The sequence below is a fragment of the Lissotriton vulgaris genome, chromosome 1_1 (genome assembly GCF_964263255.1).
Source record: "Lissotriton vulgaris chromosome 1_1, aLisVul1.2, whole genome shotgun sequence".
NCBI lineage: Eukaryota > Metazoa > Chordata > Amphibia > Caudata > Salamandridae > Lissotriton > Lissotriton vulgaris.
Genome location: NC_141685.1, coordinates 129,354,791 through 129,378,024, shown reverse-complemented (window position 1 = coordinate 129,378,024; position 23,234 = coordinate 129,354,791). Strand labels below are relative to the sequence as shown.

Genomic DNA, 23,234 nt, shown 5'->3' with positions numbered 1-23,234 from the left:
AGTACTGCCCGGAAGGAAGATCTGCACAGGGCACAGCTGAAAGGAGCCCCTGCCTGGAAGTAAGATCTGCACAATGCACGGCGGCCAGAAGCCGCAGCCTGAAAGGAAGATCTGCACAAGGTGCAGGTAACTGAAGCCCCTGCCTGGAAGGAAGATCTGCACAAGGTGCAGCTGACAAAGGTCCTGCCTGAAGGAAGATCTGCACAGGGCACAGCTAACTGAAACCCCTGCCTGGAAGGAAGATCTGCACAAGGTGCAGCTGACAGAGGTCCTGCCTGGAAGGAAGACCTGCACAAGGCACAGCTGATGGAGGTCCTGCCTGGAAGGAAGATTCGCACAAGGCGCAGCTGAAGGAGGTCCTGCCTGGAAGGAAGGTCTGCACAGGGCACAGCTGACAGAAGGTCTGCCGGGCGGTGGCCTCAAAGCAGTGAGAGCTTGCAGGAGACTCATCTCATTGGCAATACTTGTCAGGCTCTTAACAGAAAGGGGTTCAAGATGGTGGCCCATTCCGGGTTCTCTTCGGGGTCCCGGGGGGTTGGGATCATGGTGCGCATGTCTCTACCCCTGGAGGTGAAGTCCAAAGTGATTGATGATAGGGGCCGATATGCTGCTGTGGTGGGCAGATGGGAGGGACGCACCCTGGTTTTGGTTTCAGTTTACGTCCCCCCGGGTTTGCAGACGACTACCTTTCAGGATCTCGGGGGCGCCATTTTGGGCCTCCCGGAGGGATTGCTAATACTGGGTGGGGATTTTAATTCTGTGGTTTCGGGAACCCTAGACCGTTTTCCGTCCAGAGATCTTCGCTGTGCGCAATCATGGCTCCCGAACTTCATGAGTACTATGGGCCTTATCGACTGTTGGCGGCTTTTACACACTGCCCAGTGGCAGTACACTTTTCACTCGGGCGCACACGGTAGCCTTTCCAGGGTTGATTATGTCTTGACTCCGGCGGTCCAGGCATCGACCGTCTCTGAAGCTCGCCTTATGGCCAGAGGCATATCGGATCATTCCCCTGTTTGGGTATCCTTTGACTTTGGTATTACGGCGACGAATAGGGTGGCGCCGGTCAATCCCTGGTACTTCCGCAACCCCAAGACTCAAGACCTCCTTGCTAAAGCCATTGACCTGTATTTCGCTGAGAATACAGGTACGGTAACGTCGGCCCTTTCCCTCTGGGAGGCCTTTAAGACTGTCCTGAGAGGGGAAGCTTTCTCTCTGATAGCCGAGGTGCGCAGGAGAAGGGATGAGGACATGGTGCGGTTGGAGTCGGATATTGCAGGTCTGGATTCCCAGTTGGCGTTAGGTCCGACACCCGAACTGTTGCACGCTCTCTCCCTGAAGCAGTCGGAATATCGAGCCACTGCCACTGACGCTGCCAAGGCGATGGGCAGGGAACAGCAAGGGAGGATTTACGATGCAGGGGACAAGGCGGGCAAGCTCCTTGCCTGGTTGGATAGGAGGGAGTTGGCTTCCCGTGTAGTGCCTGAGATTTTGGGCGAGGACGGGGTGGTTGTTACTGACCCCAATGCTATCGCCTCGGCCTTTGCCGACTACTTTGAGACGGTCTACACCTCAGTCTCTGCCCTGACTGAATCGGACTCGGCCTCTTTTCTGGACAGGGTTGAGCTCCCTTGCCTGTCGGACACCGAGCGTGACGACATGGACCGGGGTATTACGGCAGATGAGGTGGCGCTTGCGATACGGTCCCTGCGCTCCGGCAAGGCTCCCGGTCCCAATGGTCTCCCGGTGGAGCTTTACAAGATTAGAGCAGATACCGTCGCAGTGCACCTGCGGCGTATGTTCTTGGAAGCCCGGGAGGTTGGTGAACTCCCACTAGATCAGCGCCTGGCCACCATTGTGGTCATTCATAAGGAGGGGAAGCCCAGAGACCTTTGTAGATCATATCGCCCGATCTCTTTGCTGAATGCCGAACCCAAAATCCTGGCTAAGTTGCTGGCCAATCGACTCGTGGGTGTGATTGCTGACTTGGTCCATCTAGACCAGTCGGGCTTCATACCCCACCGCAATACTGCCCTTAATCTTCGGAGGCGTCACGCTGTCATGGCGCGGGTGCACGTGCTCTGCGAGCCGACTGTCCTGGCTTCACTGGACGCAACGATGGCGTTTGATTCCCTCGAATGGAACTACCTCTGGGCGGTACTGTCCAAGTTTGGGTTTGGCCCCGACTTTATAAGATGGGTACGGCTTCTCTATTCCTCCCCGCTGGCCAATGTAACGGTCAATGGCCGGATGTCTGCTTCCTTTGCCTTGCGCAGGGGTACTAGACAGGGTTGTCCACTATCTCCGCTCCTTTTTGCCCTTGCACTTGAGCCGCTTGCTGCCTTGATCCGCACCCACCCTGACATCAATGGGATCAAGTGGTCGCCGGGATTTGAGGATCGAGTCTCGCTGTACGCAGACGATATTCTGCTTTACCTTACCTCCCCCTGTCGGTCTTTGATAGTGATGTTTGATGTACTGAGTACTTTTGGTGGGTACTCGGGACTGGTTATCAACTGGTCCAAGTCCTACCTATATGTGCTTCGCGGAGACACTCCACGTCTTCCTAGGGGCTGTGCGATACAGGTCTCGCAGCAGGGATTCAAGTACCTGGGTATCTATATCTCAACGGATGCCCGGGCACGCTACGCTAACAACTTGCTTCCCCCTCTAGGGCGCCTCAGGCGCGACGTGGAGGGTTGGAAAAGATTGCCGCTGTCCCTGTTGGGCCGAGCGGCATTGTTTAAGATGATGTCCCTGCCGAGATTCTTATACGCGCTTCAAAACACACAGGACCCGGTCCCTTCCAAATACTTCAGGGAGATTGAGGGCTTACAGCGTACCCTTTTGTGGGAAGGTAGGCCGCGTATAGCCGTAGTTAAGCTGACCATTCCGTGGTACGACGGCGGTATTGCCTTGCCTGATGTCCGACGGTATTACTGGGCCTCTCAACTGGCTGCTCTTAATCATGGCTTCTATGGACCGGCGGTAAGCCCGGGGTATGCCATGGATCGCTGGCTTATGAATGACGGGATGTACTACAGAGCGTTGTACTCTAGATCTCTGGACGGAAAATTGACTGGTCCCACCAGGACCGCTGTACGTATATGGAGGGCCATTACGAAGGCACAGGGGTGGAGGGATAGACTCACTATGGCCACTCCCCTTTATGATTCCGACTTGCTGGGTAGGTTGTGGCACTCAAAAGGGTTTGACCGGTGGGATCTCATCGGCATTTCCAAGGTGGCTGATGTGATGGCCAGAGGGGAAATTAAATCTTTTGAGGCTCTACGGGCTGAATTCCAACTGGGTGCCACGGAATATTTTAGGTATGCACAGTTGAGACATGCCCTTACGTCTACCCTGCCTGTTGGTGAGAAGGTCCCTGAGTCATCCCCGCTGGAGGATAGGGTGCTGGACGGCCATATGCCGGACAGCGCCATTTCCCTGACTTATAAAAAGCTAATAAATGTTCGGACGGACCTGTTGTTGAAAGTGCGTGATCAGTGGGTGAGTGATGGGATTGAATTGGATGATGAGGATTGGCAGTGTGCTGTATCTCCCCCCAAGGAAGTAGCAATTTCAGCCAGGCTGCGTTTAGTTCAGCTGAAAATACTCCATAGGGTTTACGTCACTGGCCCCAGGTTGATTCATATGGGGCTTTCCCAGGATGGCCTTTGTAGGCGAGGATGTGGTACACTGGCCACCTTTATGCATACCATTTGGGAATGCCAGGCCATTGCCTCCTATTGGGAACGGGTGCATGCGGTTATGCGTGACGTGACTGGGGTTGATCTGTCTGCGGAAGCTCGACGCTGCTTGTTGAACGTGTGGGGTCCGACTGACTACAATAATGCACAAGCCCGCTGGGTCATGCTAGGGAACATGGTGGCCAAGAGAGATATTGCTCAGAAATGGGGCGCCCCGACCCCCCCCTCCGTGGGTCTCTGGAAAACTAATATAGATTGGTGCATGCTCCGTGAGAAAACTGTTTACCTAGCTCGGGGTAAGCCCAAGATGTGGGGGATGGTCTGGGGGGCATGGAATGCATACAGAGGCGATATTTGTGTACCCCCTGACGTAGGTCCGCTGGAGGTCCGTCTCTCACCCTAGCCATTCCCTCCGCCCAAGTTTCACGTGAAATAATCCTGTTTCTTCTTCCCCCCACAATTGTATGCTCTTTTTGATATGGCAGTTCCCACCCATCCCCTGGATTTGTGCTCTACCACTTCTCCTTTTTGCCTTGCCACCCTTTTCTTTTCCCCTCCCCCCCATAATTCTCTTTTTCTTGTTCCTTTTAGGTTCCTAATTTGTTCTTAAGTTCGTATTTCTATTATAAAATTAAACCTGATTACTCCTTGACCTGTTTTGTGCACACCTTTTCTTCGCTTTTATAATGCTGCCTAGCCTCCGGGATGTAAGGCTGAATAGCTGTGTACTTTAAATCACCAATAAAGGTTTTCCCAAAAAAAAAAAAAAGCAGTGAGAGACCCACAAACCACAAGATCCGTCAAGCCCAGCTAGCCACACTGGATGCAGTGTACACCAAAGGCCTGATTTAGATTTCAGCAGATGGTTTATTCCATCACAAATGTGACAGGTATCATGCCCGCCCCATTAAAAATGCATTGCATCCTATAGCAATTATAATAAGGTAGACAGGATATCTGCACGTTTTGATAATTCCTTGGTGCAGTTTGCAGAGTTTTACTCCGCTGAACTTCACAAAGCACCAGGGAAACTCCGCCGCACTCTGCAGACTTCCACAAGTGGCAGAGTTTGTTAAGTTGCACTGCACTCACTGATTTTTAGTGCCAGGAGTTTAACCCCCACTGTAAAATCAGCGCGAACAGCACTACGCGTCGTGTCCGAGGGCGATGCTGCTTTCTGCCGCTCTAATTGATATTCTAATCGAATGGTAGCTTCATCAACGAGAATGGCAGATTTTAACACTCGAGTGGTCGCGACCTGCTGTGACCTCCTGCAATGAGAAATCTCGCCAGTATGAGGTCTAGCGCATTATATTTTCTCACAAGTGCTCGCCACTTTACCGTTGGCGAACCGCTGCAGAAAAAAACTCCGTTCTGCATGGAGTTTTTTGGAGCAGAGTGGGCAAAACTTCACAAGCTCTGCTGGCAGAGCGGAATTCTTCACCCACCCCTAGTTTTGAGGCAATAATCTGTTGGACAAACTCCTAACTAGGCCCTATGTCTGCAATAAGTGTTGTAGAAGAAGTGAGATCCATGGCCTTGTGAGTATGAGGCAGTTATCTGACTTCTGATGAACCCCACAGAGTGTGCAGCCAGAGGGCAGTAGGGGGGCCGAAGGCCATGAAATTAGGTAAACTTGAATATGAGAAATATGGAAAGGTATAAATGCTGCATCACCTTTGGATAACTGACACCTCCTCCCACTCTTCCAAATGCCCATCCAGTCACAAATGGCATCCTGGGCCCTAAAAGGACAACATCATGCCAGATGCCATGTAATGTTGGAAAAGGGGGGGGGGAGTAATAGGCGCACATCTGCTGCGGGGATATGTCAGGTAAATTATTGGTTGTGATGGATTCTCTATAAGTACTAAATGACTGATATCGTTTGAATATTAAATTATATGAATCAATATTTGTTTACCTTATCTGCGCTTATAATGTAAAGGACGGGCCTTACAGTGAACCCCTTGCTCTGTTTTACACAAAAGCTCTGGAAGGAGGTGCATCTTACAGACCTTTATCCACCTTAGGAAGAAGTAAAGACTTGCTTTTTAAAGTTATCTTTTAGGGCCAGAACTGGGTGCTGTAAGCTGCACTAGTTTCAGGACGATGGACAGATGTTATGGCAATAGGAAACCCCACTCAACCCACAATAATGTTCCAATCTTCCAGGTTAGAATAAACCAGAAATGCTTGAACCAAGGGAGCTGTTGAAAGTGTCAAAGGTGACTCATGAACAGCGAGGTAAAGACAGGAGTTGGTATTTGAGATGATCTTAAGTGAATAGGGAAGAACGAGAAGAAGTGTGTGAATGGAGTTACTTTTGTTGGATACTTCGTGAATAGTTACTGGAAATTTTGCAGCCCAGCCTGATCCATCTCTTTTTCTAAACTCTATTGTTGTTTAAATGAAATCTTCACCATATGCCTTACTCTGTAAATGTAATAAGATGTCACCTGATCAACCGAACTTTTAGTTAAATATCTATGTATGATGAAATATTCCTTGCTAAGTTTCAAAAGCGATAAAGAAGAAGGGGGAGATTTACTAAGAATTTCCGCTGTATTAGCAGCACAAAATGCTGCAAAATCTTTTTTTCCTAATCTACTTTCCAGCGCTAAACTTGTTTAGCGCTGGAAATAACGTTAAAGTAATGTGACACTGCGCATAGCATTGTTTCGCATTACTTTGTGCCATGGGTGCCTGCCATGGGTGCCTGCCAAGGGCGGTGCAAGGGCTCTCCCGTGCAACCACAAAACTAGGTGCAAGGAGACTTTGCATGCGTGCTGCACTGTGCAACACGTATACAATATGGTAAAAGCTTTCCCTCGTGTCTAGGCATAGTAATTTGTACAGGAAGGGTGTCCTTCCTGTACAAAATCTATGCTGGACTCACACACACTCACCCTAGCGCTCTGGTGCTAAGGTGTGTGCATGGCACAGGGCTGCTGTAATCAGTGCCGGCGCAAGGGAAAGGGAAGGAGAGATCCATATCTTTGAAAATATGGTGCTCTCCTGTTCCCTCTTTGTTGCGCAGTGCAGCCTCGCAGGGGGAGGGCTGCGCTGCAGTGTGTGGAGATTTGGTAAATCTCCCCAGAAATGTCTTTTACAACCAGTTAAACATTCTGAATTCTCATTCCATTATGTTTCAATTTAGTTATTTTCAATATCTTTACATCCAACAGAAAACAAGCCTTGAATGTATGAAATGACCATCAGTAACAAAGCTCATGCTGTAAATCTTCAATAATAGCAGAAATATTGAGCTACAGTATTCAGGAAAACATCAGCTCAGTCGGCGACAGAGGAACCTGCACACAAACTGACAGATCCCGGATGAAGCAGCAAGGGCAGTTCAGTGATTGCAAGAGGCTGAGCTGTGCACCTCCACGCCACAAGATGAAGAAATGACCTTCGGAAAATTAAGGCAACAACAATAACAAACTGCATCCTGTATAAACAAGTGTCCAACACCAGATTTGATCATGGGATCGGTATAGTGTGATTACCGCAGTGTTCTGTTTTGTTTTCTAAAATGACGACAAGCCATCAGTCAGTGCTCTAGGTGAATTTCAAACTATTTCTGGCCAAACCACAGCAACCAGAGAAAAGCACAACAGAGCGGAGCCAGACAATTGACAGGTAAATGAAAGAGGAGTTCTTCTATCTAAAATACAACAGACTGTCCCTATTTGCACCGGCCAGAAGGAAGATACATCTTTACCCACAAGTGTGCATTGCCATAATCCAATCTAAAGGCACAATCGCCTACATAGACACCTTCTACATATTAGGAGTGTTGCAAATATTTGGTGGCTATCGCAGAAATCAAACGTGCAAAATACTGCACACATATAAAGTGTGTGAGAAAAAACACAAGCGCTTTATCATGGCCCATCAGGAAATGCAGTCATGGGATGTAGGAAAATATATACCCGACCCACAGACACTAACCAAGAAAGAAGAATCATACACATGCAGCAAGAGCTTTAGTTTATTATCACTACTCAAGCTTCATCAGCACACGTACACAGGACAAAAACCATTCAAGTGCAGTGAATGTGTAAAGAGCTTTAGTCACTTATCAAGCCTTCAAAGTCATCAGCGAACACACACAGGGGAAAAGCTATATCATTGCATTGAATGTGCAAAGTGCTTTAGTCACTTATCAAACTTCCAAAAACATAAGCGAATACACACAGGGGAAAAACCATTCAAGTGCAGTGAATGTGAAAAGAGCTTTAATTGGTTATCAAACCTCCAAAGACATCAGCGAATACACACAGGGCAAAAACCATTCAAGTGCAGTGAATGTAGGAAGAGCTTTAGTTTCTTATCAAACCTCCAAATACATCAGCGAATACACACAGGGGAAAAACCATTCAAGTGCAGTGAATGTGAAAAGAGCTTTAATCAGTTATCAAGCCTTCAAAGTCATCAGCGAACACACACAGGGGAAAAACCATTCAAATGCAGTGAATGTGAAAAGAGCTTTAGTGAGTTATCAAGCCTAAGACGTCATCAGCGAATACACACAGGGCAAATTCCATTCAAGTGCAGTGAATGTAGGAAGAGCTTTAGTCGCTTATCAAACCTCCAAATGCATCAGCGGATACACACAGGGGAAAAACCATTCAAGTGCAGTGAATGTGCAAAGTGCTTTAGTCACTTATCAACCCTCCAAAAGCATCAACGAATACACACAGGGGAAAAACCATTCAAGTGCAGTGAATGTGCAAAGTGCTTTAGTCGGTTATCACACCTTCAAAGACATAATCGAACACACACAGGGGAAAAACCATTCAAGTGCAGTGAATGTGCAAAGTGCTTTAGTCTGTTATCACACCTTCAAAGACATAATCGAACACACACGGGGGAAAAACCATTCAAGTGCAGTGAATGTGCAAAGTGCTTTAGTCTGTTATCACACCTTCAAAGTCATAATCGAACACACACGAGGGAAAAACCATTCAAGTGCAGTGAATGTGCAAAGTGCTTTAGGCAGTTATCACACCTTCAAAGACATCAGCGAACACACACAGGAGAAAAACCATTCAAGTGCAATGAATGTGTAAAGAGCTTTAGTTGGTTATCAGACCTAAAAAGTCATAAGCAAACTCGCACAGGAGAAAAAACATTCAAGTGCACTGAATGTGTCAAGAGCTTTAGTAGGTTATCAGAACTACAAAAACAGCAGCGAACACACACAGGAGAAAAGCCATTCAAGTGCAGTGAATGTGCAAAGTGCTTCAGTCACTTATCAAATCTCCAAAAACATCAACAAACACACACAGGGAAACCATTCAAGTGCAGTTATTATTATTATTAAATTAGATTTGTAAGGCGCACAGCTACCCGTAGGTTTCCCGGCGCCAAGGACATCAACAGTACCGATTAATTAGCCAGGTCTTAAGGGTTTTACGGAAGCTAACATGATTAGTTTCATGACGAAGAGAGATTGGGAGAGAGTTCCACAGTACGGGTGCCAGATCAGAGAAAGAGTGGCCCCCCCATGCGGACAGATTTAAATCTTGGAACTGAGTATTCGAACTGGAAAGATAATCTAAGCGGGCCTGCAGGGAGGTATGGCCGGACTAAGGAACCTAGGTAGTGAGGAGCTGTACCGAGTTTAATTTTATGCATAAAGCACATGGCTTTAAATTTGGTTCAGTTTTCAATTCTCAGCCAGTGAAGGTCCCGAAGCTTGCCTGCGATGGAAGATGTTTTCGGAACATGACACAGCAACCTCGCAGCAGCGTTCTTTACCATCTGTAAACTTCGGATTACCTCTTTATTGGCTCCCAGATATATGATGTTGCCATAGTCCCATCTAGAGACTATCAGTGCTTGAATTACTGTCCTCTGAGTCGAACTTGGCAGCATCCATAATATCTTCCTAAGCCACCTCAGGATGGTAAAACATGTGGAAGCGGTTTTTGTAGCTTGTTGCCTCATGGAAAGTTGGTCATAAATCATTATCCCCAAATTACGGGCGGATTGAACAGGCTGAGGAACTGTACCCATTTCTGGGGGCCAATGGTAGGGGCCCCACAGATCTTTATTTTTTCCGATTATCAGGAATTCTGTTTTCTCACTATTTAATTTTAGCCTATTGTTATTCATCCAACTGGCTATTTTGGATAGTCCAGTCTGTAGGGAGGAGGTTTTAGAAGTCTTATTGGCAGAGAGAGAAAAGAAGCTGGGTGTCGTCAGCATACGGAAAAATAGACAACCCAGCTCTTCCGCTGTATTGGCTAGTGGGCCAACATAGAGATTGAATAAAATGCGGCTCAGAACGGATCCCTGTGGTACACCAAAAGGAGATTCATAACTCTTAGAGCAAGCTGAAGTGGAGAAAACCTGGAAGGTTCTTAATCCATTCCCGCGCAAGGCCCACAATACCTCGTGATTGTAGAACTTTAAGGAGAGTATGGTGTGACACTGTATCAAAGGCGGCACTTGGGTCTAATAAAATAAGTGCAGCTGTTTCTCCTTTATCCAGTAATTGACTAATAGTTTCTGTCACCCCCAAAAGAGTTGTTTCTTTCGAGTACTTGGCTCTGAAACCTGATTGAGATCTATGTAAGATCTCATTTGTTTCCACAAATTGAACTAACTGTCGATTCACATGTTTTTCTAATATTTTAGAAAAAACAGGGGGAAGAGAGATTGGTGGGAAATTAGATGGTTCGGCTGGATCTGCATTGGATTTTTTCAGTAGGGGGACTACCATCGCATGTTTCCACTCTGCTCGCAGAACAGCTTCTTTCAATGAGGCATTAAGTAGTTCCATCATGGGCTGTAGGGAACTATGCTTTATTTTTTTGAAGAATCTGAACTGGTAGTGGGTCTTTCGGCGAGCCCGATTTGAGGCCGTGCAGAATTTCATTAAAAGACATCAAGTCAAGTGGTAGCCAGTTCATAATTTTATGGCAGGGCGCAAGATCAGATGTCTCCTCTGCTTTCTTATCTTCAAAGTTAGAGACTACGGTGTTCATTTAGAGTTCCCGCTTATTAATTGATAGTTCTGTATACATTTTTTCAACCTTCTCAATAAAAAATTTGTCCACAGTGTCACACTGAGTTTCATTACAGTGAATGTGCAAAGTGCTTTAGTCGGTTATCACACCTTCAATGTCATAATCGAACACACACGGGGGAAAAACCAATCAAGTGCAGTGAATGTGCAAAGTGCTTTAGTCACTTATCAACCCTCCAAAAGCATCAACGAACACACACAGTGGAAAAACCATTCAAGTGCAATTAATGTGTAAAGAGCTTTAGTCAGTTATCAGACCTAAAAAATAATCAGCAAACACACACGGGGGGAAAACCCTATCATTGTAGTGAACGTGACAGTAGTTTTTGCAGCTCTTCAGCATTAAGTTATCATCCACGAACACACAGTGTAGAAAAACCATTCAAGTGCAATGAATGTGGGAAGAGCATTAGTCAATTATCAGACCTACAAAGACATGAGCGAACACACACGGGAGAAAAACCATTCAAGTGCAGTAAATGTGGGAAGAGCTTTAGTCGATTTATCAAACCTCCAAACACATAGCGAACACACACTGGGCAAAAACCCTATCATTGTAGTGAATGTGACAGTAGTTTTTGCTTCACTTCAGTATTAAGGTATCATAGCAAACTCCCACAGGAGAAAAACCATTCAAGTGCAATGAACGTGGGAAGTGCTTTAGTCAATTATCAGACCTACAAAGACATCAGCGAATACACACGGGAAAAAACATACGATTGCTGTGAATGTTTGAAGAGCTTTAGTCCGTTATCAGCCCTACGAAAACATCAACAAACACACAGGGGGAAAGTCACTCAAGTGCAATGAATGTGGGAAGAGCTTTAGTCGACGATTAGAGCTACAAAGTCATCAGCGAACACACGGGGAAAACCTAGAAGGGCACTGAAAGTGAGAAGGGATTTTGTCAATTTTCGATCCCACACAGCCCTCAGTGAATACACTCCTTCATTTAACTCACATGGAAATAATCCTAGAGATGCAGAGATTCCGGAAAGAACTTAAGAGCAGCAAAAATATTGACCCATCTGAGGACACAGACAAGAGCTAAGCAGTGCAGTTATTGTGAGAGGAATGAATTGCGGAAAAAGATAACATTCAAACTATGTGGGACATTGAAATGCCAGATGATAGAAGACCCTAATAGCAGTAAAGAAGAAAAACAGATAACAGTATTTGCAGAATTATAAAAGTGTTTGTTTCCAGTGATTGTTCACTTCCGTACACATAGCAAAGTGACATTCTGTACCAGGATACACAGTGGGAGACAAGCACAATGTGGATTCAAAGAAAAGAAACATTGTGGATTTTTATTTGTTGAAGAAGAGGTACAAAGATAAACATTCAATCGCACCTGACCACACTACCTGTAAAAGCAACACCGAACAATACTGGGACTAACAACGGTATTTTCAGCTAACCTGTCGGATTAGTGATAAAACATATAAACGCAACACACCCAGAGTGGACATGTCGTCAGGGCTGTGGCGATGGGAAGCTTCATTGGTAAAATGCATGTATTACTATTAACAAATGCCACAGCAGCATATATAATGAACTAAAGTGAAGCACAAGTGTTCAATAAATAACCTATTTTTAGACATAAAAGAGCATATACCTTGTTTTTAAGTAACGATTGCTGCATCTTTTACACACTGTTATCGGTTGTTGGATAAGCTCGGGCCTTATAGCTAAGTGTAACCCGTGGCTCCTCCCCGACTTGGCTATCCCTATTCATTTTGTGACTTGCCAAACTCTACTTTTTACCAGAATTGAGCCATTGTAAGCAGTAGACTCTGCTTGAAGAATGTGGTGAAATAGTGAAATCCCACATCAAAAGCATATATGTGCCAGGACAATCAGTTGCACTCCCAGCAACTCGTCTTCCACACTGATTGTCCCTTGTTCTCAAATGTTCTGAAGGATTTGTCATATGAATGCCAGAAGTGGCAGTGAGATTCATGAAGCTAATGCTAACAGGAGTGTGTCGGAGATAGAGAGGGGGAGAGATAAAGAGAGCGAGATAGACAAAGAAGGGGGGAGAAAAAGAGAAAAATGGAAGGAGGGGGGACGGCACGTTATTTGTACTTACCTAAAAATAGAAGAAGCAGCCGAATACATGTCAATGTGTGACATCTTACTAAAGAAATAAGGATAGAGATGAGGGTCTCCGGGTATATGTTTAACGACCTGGATACCTCCGTACCCCAAAATATATGACAACAACAAATCAGGGAGGTGTCCGGTCAAGAGAAAGAGTGTGTGTGTCCAATGTTAGAAACTGAAGAACGCAGACCATCAAACAGCAACAGCAAGGGCAACACCTGGTTGAGAAATTCCCATCAGCCCACCCTTACGGCGTAGCATCATCATGTGGGATTTATATGGTACATCCAAAGATCGCCCAACTCATCCAATTGATGGTGCGAAACTGGAAACCAAAGATGAACTCTAACCAAGGTGTGTCTTGATGTTACTGATGGGGTGCAGTGCTATATTGTGAACAAGTGAGTGAGATAAAAAATGGCTACCAAGACAAAAAATATGTTTAATCCGTATTGTCTGGGTGCCAACATTAAAAAAGCGCCTGATAGTCTGAGAGTATGACTAAGCAATGGCGATGTGCAGAGGGGTCGACATGTTTCAGTCGGCTGGAAGACAGTGTCCGGCTTTCTTCAGGACCGATTAAATGTAAGCTACTGCATTTATACGTGAAAAGTAGTGTAACAAAAATTGTGGTAAATAAAATTCATACCATACCACCAGGAACTTGGGTCCCCAATGTATTCTGGTGGAGATGAAGTACGTGTTACTCTTCCTATTGAGATAGTTAAACAGGAGAAGATGTAAGTATATCCCATAGAAACGTTGCATGTAAAAATTACCTGCACTCAACAAGGAAAAACACAGAACACACACCTGCGGAGAGCGTTTCCACTCCGCTAAACAGAACTGTACTCAATTACTGTTCTACTCCATCCATTCAGTGAAAGAATTATTTTTTTTATGTCATAGGATACTCACCCAGCTTTATGTGGGGAATAGCCTCACCTCACCCAGCAACCGCTCGGGAATATGAGGCCCCGCTCTAGTTATATAAGAAGAAATGGACAAGATCAATACAGTAAAATTATCGTGTCCGGCTCATTAGCATTCAATAGTTTTTATAACAAGTAAAACCTAGTGATAAACTAGTGGAAAATTATCACTTAACCATAGTCTGAACTGACTTGCAAAAACGAGTCTGATGTAATTATATGAAAATGCTTTCATAAAGAGAGTTTTGATGAAGGTTATTTTAGACCTATGACATATTATAAAGTTGGATGAGCAAGCCATATTAAAAATATGAGCAGGAAATATGCCAAAAAGAAGGTCAAAGCAGAAATCTAGTGAGCCTCTACAGAGTTTTACAAGGAGTTTCTTAAAAATGGGGGCTCAAGTTCTAATAAGGTAGAGACCAAAACGTTTTCCCAGACCTACCTATCCGTCGGTGCCTCAGTCCGTCGTCCGAGAGGCAGTGGAGGTAATGGAAGCGCCAACTATCGCGCTATTTATAGTCGTCTTGATTGGTTGATTGGTAACATATGGTGCCTGACTACCTCCGAGCACTGATCACCGCACCCATGTGCCGAAAAAATGTTGAAAAGAGCGCATGAGTCGCGGAACGCTGATAAGCCGCGCATGCGCTATTACGCGTGTTGCGACTTGCCCAGTGCCCAGCGATGCTAGTTACTTGCGCATGCGCGCTGTTGGAGGAGCTAGCTCGTATATCACACTGCACGAGCGCTCTTTAGTATGTCTATGTGTAGGAAAAATGCATTGGTATCGTAATTACATTATATATGTATAACGTGTATGTCTCCCGAAATGTCCAAACGTGATGTCAAGAATTACTGATGTAAAACTTGCCGATATATTAAGGAAGAAGATACAACCAAAGGACCCTAGACCCTGTATTTTACAGATAAACAATTTTTGTGATCTATGGCTCTTGTTAAGGGGTGTCTAAAAGACTGAAAATATAGAAAACAGTCCTCCCTCTAAGTCTTCCTCTATATGTCTATGGATACTTCTAGAGCAGTCAAAAATAGTAACGCTTAATAATATGTGTATGGTCAGAAGAGACAGGGTGGAAGTTTTTTTTACGCTGGATGTAATCATTTTACCAAGCTGGTCAAACACTATATACTACTTAGAAATTGGTCAGCAGCTATACTGCAGTGTTTATTATATAGTGACTATCTCAAATGTTTACGGATGAAAGAGAGCATATTAGATAGTTGCTCACAACGATATCCATGGAATTTCGTCGTTCAAGCCCTTGCTGTCACTGCGCAGTTTAAAAATCCATTTCTGCTCCTTGACTAATAGATATCTGGAAACATCACCTATATGTGAAGGGATAAAGGAGTGTTCCAAGATTACCCATTGCATGTCTTCGGGTTTGTGTTTCATAGACAAAAAATGATTGGTCAACCGAGTAGATTGTTTCTGGCATCGGATAGTGCTCTTATGTTAACTGATCCTGATCTTAATCTTATGAGTGGTATGGCCAATATACTTGAGAAGGCAAGGGCATGGGATCATATATATGACCTTTTCTGTGTTGCAATTTGTATGTCTCTTAAGTAGCCAAGGTTTTCCCATCCCAAGGTCCACTTTGTCTGTTTTGTAGGTCTGAGGACAGACACTACAGGAGCCGCAGGGAAAATGGCCCTGCACTGGTGGAAGGTTCCAAAGAGTGTTAGTGGTATCTACTGTTAGTGCCCTGGGTCTGGTATGGACCAGGGTATCACGTAGACTGGGTGCTCTTTCAAACAAGAAAAGTGGCAAGGGGACACTTGAGTTCGCCACATTTAAAATGCCCCAGCGTTTACGTACTGTTTGTTAGATTTTGTTAGAGAGTACACAAAGTGCTCACAAAAGTTAGTCTCTCTAATGGAACCTTATTAGGACGTCTCTCTAGTAGGGCATCGCGATTATTATTGGAGGCCCGTTTCCAAGCTCTTTTCACCAGGTGTTTAGGGTAGTGTCGTTCTCGTAGATGATTAGATAGTTCTTCCGCATGTTTATCAAACAACTGTTTAGTGGAGCAATTTCTTCTCACCCGCAGGAACTGTCCCACGGGGAGGTTCTCACGTAAAGTCCGTGGATGGTGACTTTCAAAAACCAGGAGAGAATTCCTTGCCATAGGTTTGGGATAGAGTTCGCATTACAAACCTCCACCTTTTGGAAAGATGAGAATATCCAAGAAGGCAAGGTGGTCCTGGCTGAACTCCACTGTGAAATTCAAGCCATTTATGGAATAATTCGATCTCAGAGGCAGTGCCTCGCCACACCAACAGAATATCGTCTATGTATCTCTTCCATAGCACCACATGATGGAAGAAAGGGTTGCCATGGTTGAGAATACAATCTTGTTCGAATAGGTGGACATATAGGTTTGCGAGGCTCGGGGCGAAAATGCTCCCCATAGACGTCCCTGAGACCTGGAGAAAGACCTTTTCTTCAAACTTGAAGAAATTTTCCATCATGGCTAATCTAGCACACTCCATGATGAAATTAACAGGAGTGATGCTACCTAGATCTCGTGAGGTAAGAAGTTGTCTGATAGCCTCCAGAGTTAAAATAATTTCCACCCTGTCTCTTCTGACCATACACATATTATTAAGCGTTACTATTTTTGACTGCTCTAGAAGTATCCATAGACATATAGAGGAAGACTTAGAGGGAGGACTGTTTTCTATATTTTCAGTCTTTTAGACACCCCTTAACAAGACCCATAGATCGCAAAAATTGTTTATCTGTAAAATACAGGGTTTAGGGTCCTTTGGTTGTATCTTCTTCCTTAATATATCAGCAAGTTTTACATCAATAATTCTTGACATCACGTTTGGACATTTCGGGAGACATACACGTTATACATATATAATGTAATTACGATACCGATGCATTTTTCCTACACATTGACATACTAAAAAGCGCTCGTGCAGTGTGATATACGAGCTAGCTCCTCCAAGAGCGCGCATGCGCAAGTAATTAGCATCGCTGGGCAAGTCGCAACACGCGTAATAGGGCATGCGCGGCTTATCAGCGTTCCGCGGCGCATGCACTGTTTTCAACATTTTTCCGGCCCTTGGGTGTGGTGATCAGTGCTCGGAGGTAGTCAGGCACCATATGTTACCAATCAACCAATCAAGACAACTATAAATAGCGCGATAGTTGGCGCTTCCATTACCTCCACTGCCTCTCGGTCGACGGACTGAGGCACCGACGGATAGTTAGGTCTGGGAAAACTTTTTGGTCTCTACCTTACTAGAACTTGAGCCCCCCCCTTTTTAAGAAACTCCTTGTAAAACTCTGTAGAGGCTCACTAGATTTCTGCTTTGACCTTCTTTTGGCATATTTCCTTTGGCATATTTCTTGATCATATTTTTAATATGGCTTGCTCAGCCAACTTTATAATATGTCATTTTTCATATAATTACATCACTCGTTTTTGCAAGTCAGTTCAGCCTATGGTTAAGTGATAAGTTTCCACTAGTTTATCACTAGGTTTTACTTGTTATAAAAACTATTGAATGCTAATGAGCCGGACACGATAATATTACTGTATTGATCTTGTCCATTTCTTCTTATATAACTAGATAGGGGCCTCGTATTCCCGAGCGGTTGCTAGGTGAGGTGAGGCTATTCACCACATAAAGCTGGGTGAGTACACTATGACATCCCAAAAAAAAATTCTTTCACTGAACGGATGGAGTAGAACAGTAATTGAGTACAGTTCTGTTTAGCGGAGTGGATACGCTCTCTGCATGTGTGTGTTCTGTGTTGTTCCTTGTTGAGTGCAGGTCGTTTTTACATGCAACGTTTCTATGGGATATACTTACATCTTCTCCTGTTTAACTACCTCAATAGGAAGAGTAACACGTACTTCATCTCCACCAGAATACATTGGGGACACAAGTTCCTGGTGGTATGGTATGAATTTTATTTACCACAATTTTTGTTACACTACTTTTCACGTATAAATGCAGTAGCTTACATCTAATCGGTCCTGAAGAAAGCCGGACACGGTCTTCCAACCGGCTGAAACATGTCGACCCCTCTGCACATCACCATTGCTTAGTCATACTCTCAGACTATCAGGCGCTTTTTTAATGTTATAGTGATGTCAGGCCCTTATAATAATTTTCACGTGAAAGATTGAGGGCCTGTTTTAAAAACAAGAAACATAAAATAATGTAAAAATAAGTTTTTGGTTTCAGTTTTCTCACTATTAGTTTGTAACTAAACTCGGAAATGACTGAAAGTCTCAATATTTTTAAATAGATATGTGGAACTAATAAATTAAATTTTTAAACAGTTTTCAGCGAATAAATAAAATATGCTTTTAATTTGCGTTTGTTTCCTGATGTTATTCTTTTTCCAGCCCCTAAGCCCCAAAGTGTTTCACATTTACAATGTATTAAGCAATAGAAGGGCTAATTTTGTCATGTTCTCTGTTCCTCTCTTGCACCACTCACACAAACAAACACTGAGATGCATGTGTCTGCAGTGCTGTGGCAACAAAGTAACAATTATCAGTCGCAGGCTAAGAAGCTAGGCTAAGAAGCTAGGTGGAACTGAGTCCTGTTTCTAGATAATAGTGGGGGGACCCCTTCAAACTGTGGCTACCCCCGACTTGTGCCGTGCTGATAAAGCAATAGTGAATTTGAGTAATTTATGATGAATTGAAATGAGAGAAAGAGAAGAAGAGAGCGAGGTGCAGGATATATTAAAGAAAATGAAAAAAAGAGACACAAGACTTTACCCTGTTCTGTGTACTAGCACTTTACGTAAACAAGTTGTGCTGTGCGTTGTGAACAGGCTGTCACCCCCCTTTGTATGTAAATGAGCTTCTGTGACCAGACATACCAGGCTCCCATCTCTTCCAGCGCGGATGATAATGTGAGCACTGAATTGAGAAATAATCGGCTTCCATGTCACGCAGCGGTGGATATGTAGTTCTTTATTAGTTTTTTTTATTTACTTTAATTTGCAGCAATTCTGCAGGTTACTTTTTCTCAGTATTACACTTCAGTTCGCTCATAGCTCTCCATCAGTTAACCCCTTCCATGCTGCCGCGATTCTGCTCCTGTGCTGAAGATTTCAGCACGGGTGCGGTCATGACGGCCCCCAGCCGTCATCAGCACACGAGCACTGTAGTGCATGACGGCTGGGGGCCGTCATCAGCATGCAAGGGGTGTAATGTGAGGTTTGATGTAGGATTTGTTGTTAGTGTCCCTAGATCATATCCCAATCCCTTTGTCCTTGATTTGTCGGCATGGGTTTTGTCCACACACTGGTCTTGGATGGGCCTTCTCAATGTAGAAGGCGCTGTAATAGGAATAATAAATCAGACATATGATATTGTATGTAAACAAATATGGGGACGTGTTTTTCACTTGTTGGCCATAATACTGTTGGGTCTTGACTTACTTGGCACTCACCCTTGGATCCCGTACTGCTGCCTGTATCACCAGGACCTGACGGCCGTACCGCTGGCCCTGCTGGCCCAGACGCGGACGGCCGAGAATTACATCTCCCAGCATCCCTCAGTGCCGCACGCCACCAGTGTCACTTCAAAGCGCCAGGAGGCATTTAAAAGACCTTCGTGCCTCCCGCTGCACGGGCGTGTTTTTCACTTGTTGGCCAAATTACTATTGGGTCTTGACTTACTTGGTACTCACCCTGGATCCCGTACTGCTACCTGTATCACCTGGACCTGACGGCCGTACCGCTGCCCCTGCTGGCCCAGACGCGGATGGCGAGAACTACATCTCCCGGCATCCCTCAGTGGCGCACGCCACCAGCGTCACTACAAAGTGCCAGGAGGCGTTTAAAAGACCTTCGTGCCTCCTGCAGCATGGGACGCGCGCGGGCGTGGCCGGGCCAAGGGTGGGTCCATCCGCGCCCGCCACCGACCGGATGAGGCTGGGCTGGGCCACCCCTCCAACATTTACTCCGGGACTTTAAGTAAGCATTTCTTAAGGATTGTTTGCACTTAAGTGGGAGTGATAACTTGTCAAAGAACATCAATATTTGCAAACAAACAGACTTTTTTAATATAATTGGCACTACATATTTAGTTTGGAAATGAGTAAGATCACACTCAAAGAGGGGGTGGGAGTGGCAGGGACTTTGGATGCCTTCCTTACTCGGTCCGAATCCGTGCTCTGCTTGGAGCATGGATTAAGGGCGGTCCATGGGAGGGCGAAATCTGACAAGCATGGCTCCCCCACTGCCCAACAGCGGGTTGAGGTGTAGTCCCATAGACTAAATCCTCACTAACAAGGATTTTGCAGCGTGAATCTTTCTGGATTCACTATGCTGTGCATTATTCCGCGGTCTAGTGGTTGGGTCTGGAATCGTAGTCTTTTTTTTTTTTTTTTTTTTTTTTTCGTAGCCCAGGTGGACGTTGACGTCCCACCTTTTGGTGTCCTTCCGTGACGTCGGCATGCTTCCTGCAGAAGCTCCCACCGTTGGGCGCCATCTTCAGATTCTTTTTTCCACCATTGGGTCTGGATCGTTCCCGAGAGGCTTCAGAGTTTTGGACGGGAAAAGACGAGAGAAGAGTCGAACTTTCAGGAAAAGACTGAGAAGACGACGAGGAAAGAACAAACTTAAGCCGGGACGACGAACAGGAAGGAGAACTTCGAAAACTTGGACGTCCAACGGAGAATGCGCACTCAGGGGGCCCCCTGAATGCAAGAAATGGACAACACACCTTTTAAATTGTGCCGTAACTGCCACCACAAATACGTGCAGAAGGACCAGCACCCGGTTTGCAACCTCTGCCTACCGGTCGACTACAAGAGCAAGGATTGCAACGCTTGCTCTGCCTTCACACCGAAGACCTTCCGAGTCAGAGAACGACAGAGAAGGGCCAACTACACCATGCAGGGGAAGGGCCAACATCTGTCCCTTCGAGACCTGGGACTATCGACCGACGAAGAAGATAACATCGCCGTAGAAGACGACGACTACACGGTCCTAGAGACCGATAAGAAAACTTCTAAAGAGGTAGGAGAGTCGTCGACCCCTAAACCCCCGACAGACCATCGAAGGTCTGAATCAGACTCTCAAAAAAATGAGTCAAAGTCCTCGAAAGGTACACTGGCGCCGAAAACCTCCACGGCCGCAGCTGCATCCAATGAAAAAGCCCAGCGGATCCTTCGAGAAGGACTCCCAGTCGGCGAAGACTGGCGAAAAGCCAAGGTTGTCGAAGAACGTCCCCGAGAAGGAACGTTCAACTTCGAAAGAAAGGGCCCCGAAGACCGCCTCGGCGTCGACACAGGTCCCGAAGCCCATTTCAACGTCGACGTCGAAATTTTCGACGAAAAGACCAGCCGAACAGTCCGACGCAGAACAGGCCACCGAACTGGAAAGAGAGAAGAGAAGGCTCGAGGCCGAAATGGATAACATCCTACAAAGGAAACGGGAGTTCGACGAAAGGCTCAAACAATTCACGATTCCGTCAAAAACAACGACAGTAATCGTCGAAGAGGAGGAGGATTTCGAGGCCGAAGAGCTGCAGAAAAGCCCCGAAGCTCAAGAACACCGGAGGGTGAGGAGTTCTACTATGAGGAGGAGGGTGACGACGACCAATGGACAATCCTTGCGTCGGCATCCTCGGGGACACAGGACCTGGAATGGCAGGACCTCGACACCGAAAGTGTAGAAGAGGGCCTAGACACGTACACTTCGAGGCCTTTGCCGCCAGATGACATTGGGGCATACAATATAGTCGTGAAGAACGCGGCAACGGCATTTGGGGTCAAGCTGGACGAGGAAAAGCAGAAATCTGACTTTTTATTAGAGACCCTACTCCCCACATAGACCAGGAGCCAGTATCTCCCAATGCTAGAGAGTGTCATGGCTCAGGGGAAGGAGGCGTTCAAGGAGCCAGCAACATGCAGGTCCGTTACACCAAGAACCGAGAAAAAATACAAACACTCCACAAAAGATCCCCCCTACATCTAGGGGACTGTCCTAGCAGACTCCATTATCACTGCGACTGCAAGGAAACGGCCAAATGGGCCGTCAACATCGGCCACCACCAGACAAGGAATGCAGGAGGATGGACCTGACTGGGAGGAAAATTAAAAGGAACGCAGCAATGCATTGGCGCATGGCAAATTCAAACGCCCTACTAAATAGGCACCAGTACCAAATGCTGGACCAAATTTTGGCAGCTGGTGAAGAACCTCCCAGAGGAGTACCAGCAGAGGGCAACGCACCTCGTGGAAGAGGGGAAGAATGTGGCAAACGCATGCCTTAAGACTGCCTTAGATGGAGCAGACACATCCAGCAGGCTGATGATGATGGGAATCACTGAAAGAAGGCAAGCCTGGCTCAGAATCTCAAGATTCTAGCCTGAAGTTCAGCACAACATCCTTAGAACCCCTTTTAATGGAGAGACACTTTTTGGAGCACCGGTAGATGACAAGCTCACCCAGCTTAAAAAAGAGAACGACACTGCAAGGTCCATGGGAGCCCTGCAATTCAGAGGGATGAAAAGAGGAACCCCGTCACGGAGACAGAGCGGCAGAGGGGGAAACCAGCCGGGAACCTCGCACCAGACCTTCCAGCAGTCCGGCTAGGGTGACATCCAGACGCAGCAGGGACACCAAAAACAAAACTGGCACAACCAGCAAAGAGGCCACTCCTTTCGCAGGAGAGGAAACGGACGTGGTCAGAACAAAAGAGGGGGCCACCAAGCCACCTCAAAGTGACGCGGTCACACAGCAGGTGCCCACCCGCACGGGACCTCCTGGGGTGGAGCACAAGAAAACAAAAGATAGGTTACACAGACAAAAGATCACAGAACATGTAACACCAGTGGGAGGCAGGCTAAGTCTCTTCTTCAGAGAGTGGAAGAAGATAACCACAGACAAGTGGATCCTGAACATCATACAGTTCGGATACTGTAATAGAACTAGAAAGGACTCCACCAAGCAGAAGACCAAAAAAGAGGACGCAGTCAGGAAAAGAAATCGAACTGCTTCAAAAGGAAGCGGAGGAACTGCTCCAAAAGGAGGCCATCGAACCGGTACCATACCAGGAAAAGAACAAGGGGGTGTACTCCACTTACTTCCTAGTACCAAAAGTGGACGAAACACTAAGGCCCATCCTGGACCTCAGATTCCTAAACAAATATATAAAGAAACAAAAGTTCAAAATGACATCTCTAAAGGAGGTCATTCCACAAATAGGATTCGGAGACTTCATAGCCACCATAGACCTAAAGGACGCCTACTTGCACATACCAATGAACAGGAGAAACAAACACCTGCTCAGATTTACCATCAACAAGCATCACTACCAATTCACAGCCTTAGCGTTCGGCCTAAAATCCGCACCAAGGGTGTTCACAAAGTGCCTCGCAGCAGTGGCAGCGCACCTAAGAAGGGAAGGGATCCATGTATACCCTTACC

At 45.9% G+C, this 23,234-nt stretch overlaps 1 protein-coding gene across 1 annotated transcript; it reads left to right on the top strand.

Moving 5' to 3' along the window:
• The first annotated feature begins 7,059 nt into the window (after window positions 1-7,059).
• Window positions 7,060-12,223, top strand: LOC147737759 (uncharacterized). The gene is made up of 2 exons (XM_086943873.1): window positions 7,060-8,771; window positions 11,813-12,223. Exons 1-2 carry the CDS (start codon window positions 7,360-7,362, stop codon window positions 11,940-11,942), a joined length of 1,542 nt encoding a protein of 513 aa, XP_086799999.1. The 5' UTR covers window positions 7,060-7,359; the 3' UTR covers window positions 11,943-12,223.
• The last annotated feature ends 11,011 nt before the right edge of the window (window positions 12,224-23,234 follow it).

Bases quoted from the DNA above. Each gene is read 5' to 3' on its own strand.
- LOC147737759 (XM_086943873.1), top strand. From the start codon at position 7,360: ATGAAAGAGGAGTTCTTCTATCTAAAATACAACAGACTGTCCCTATTT. The intron at 8,772-11,812 runs GTGCAATGAATG...TAAGCAGTGCAG, and splicing joins ACAGGAGAAAAACCATTCAA to TTATTGTGAGAGGAATGAAT.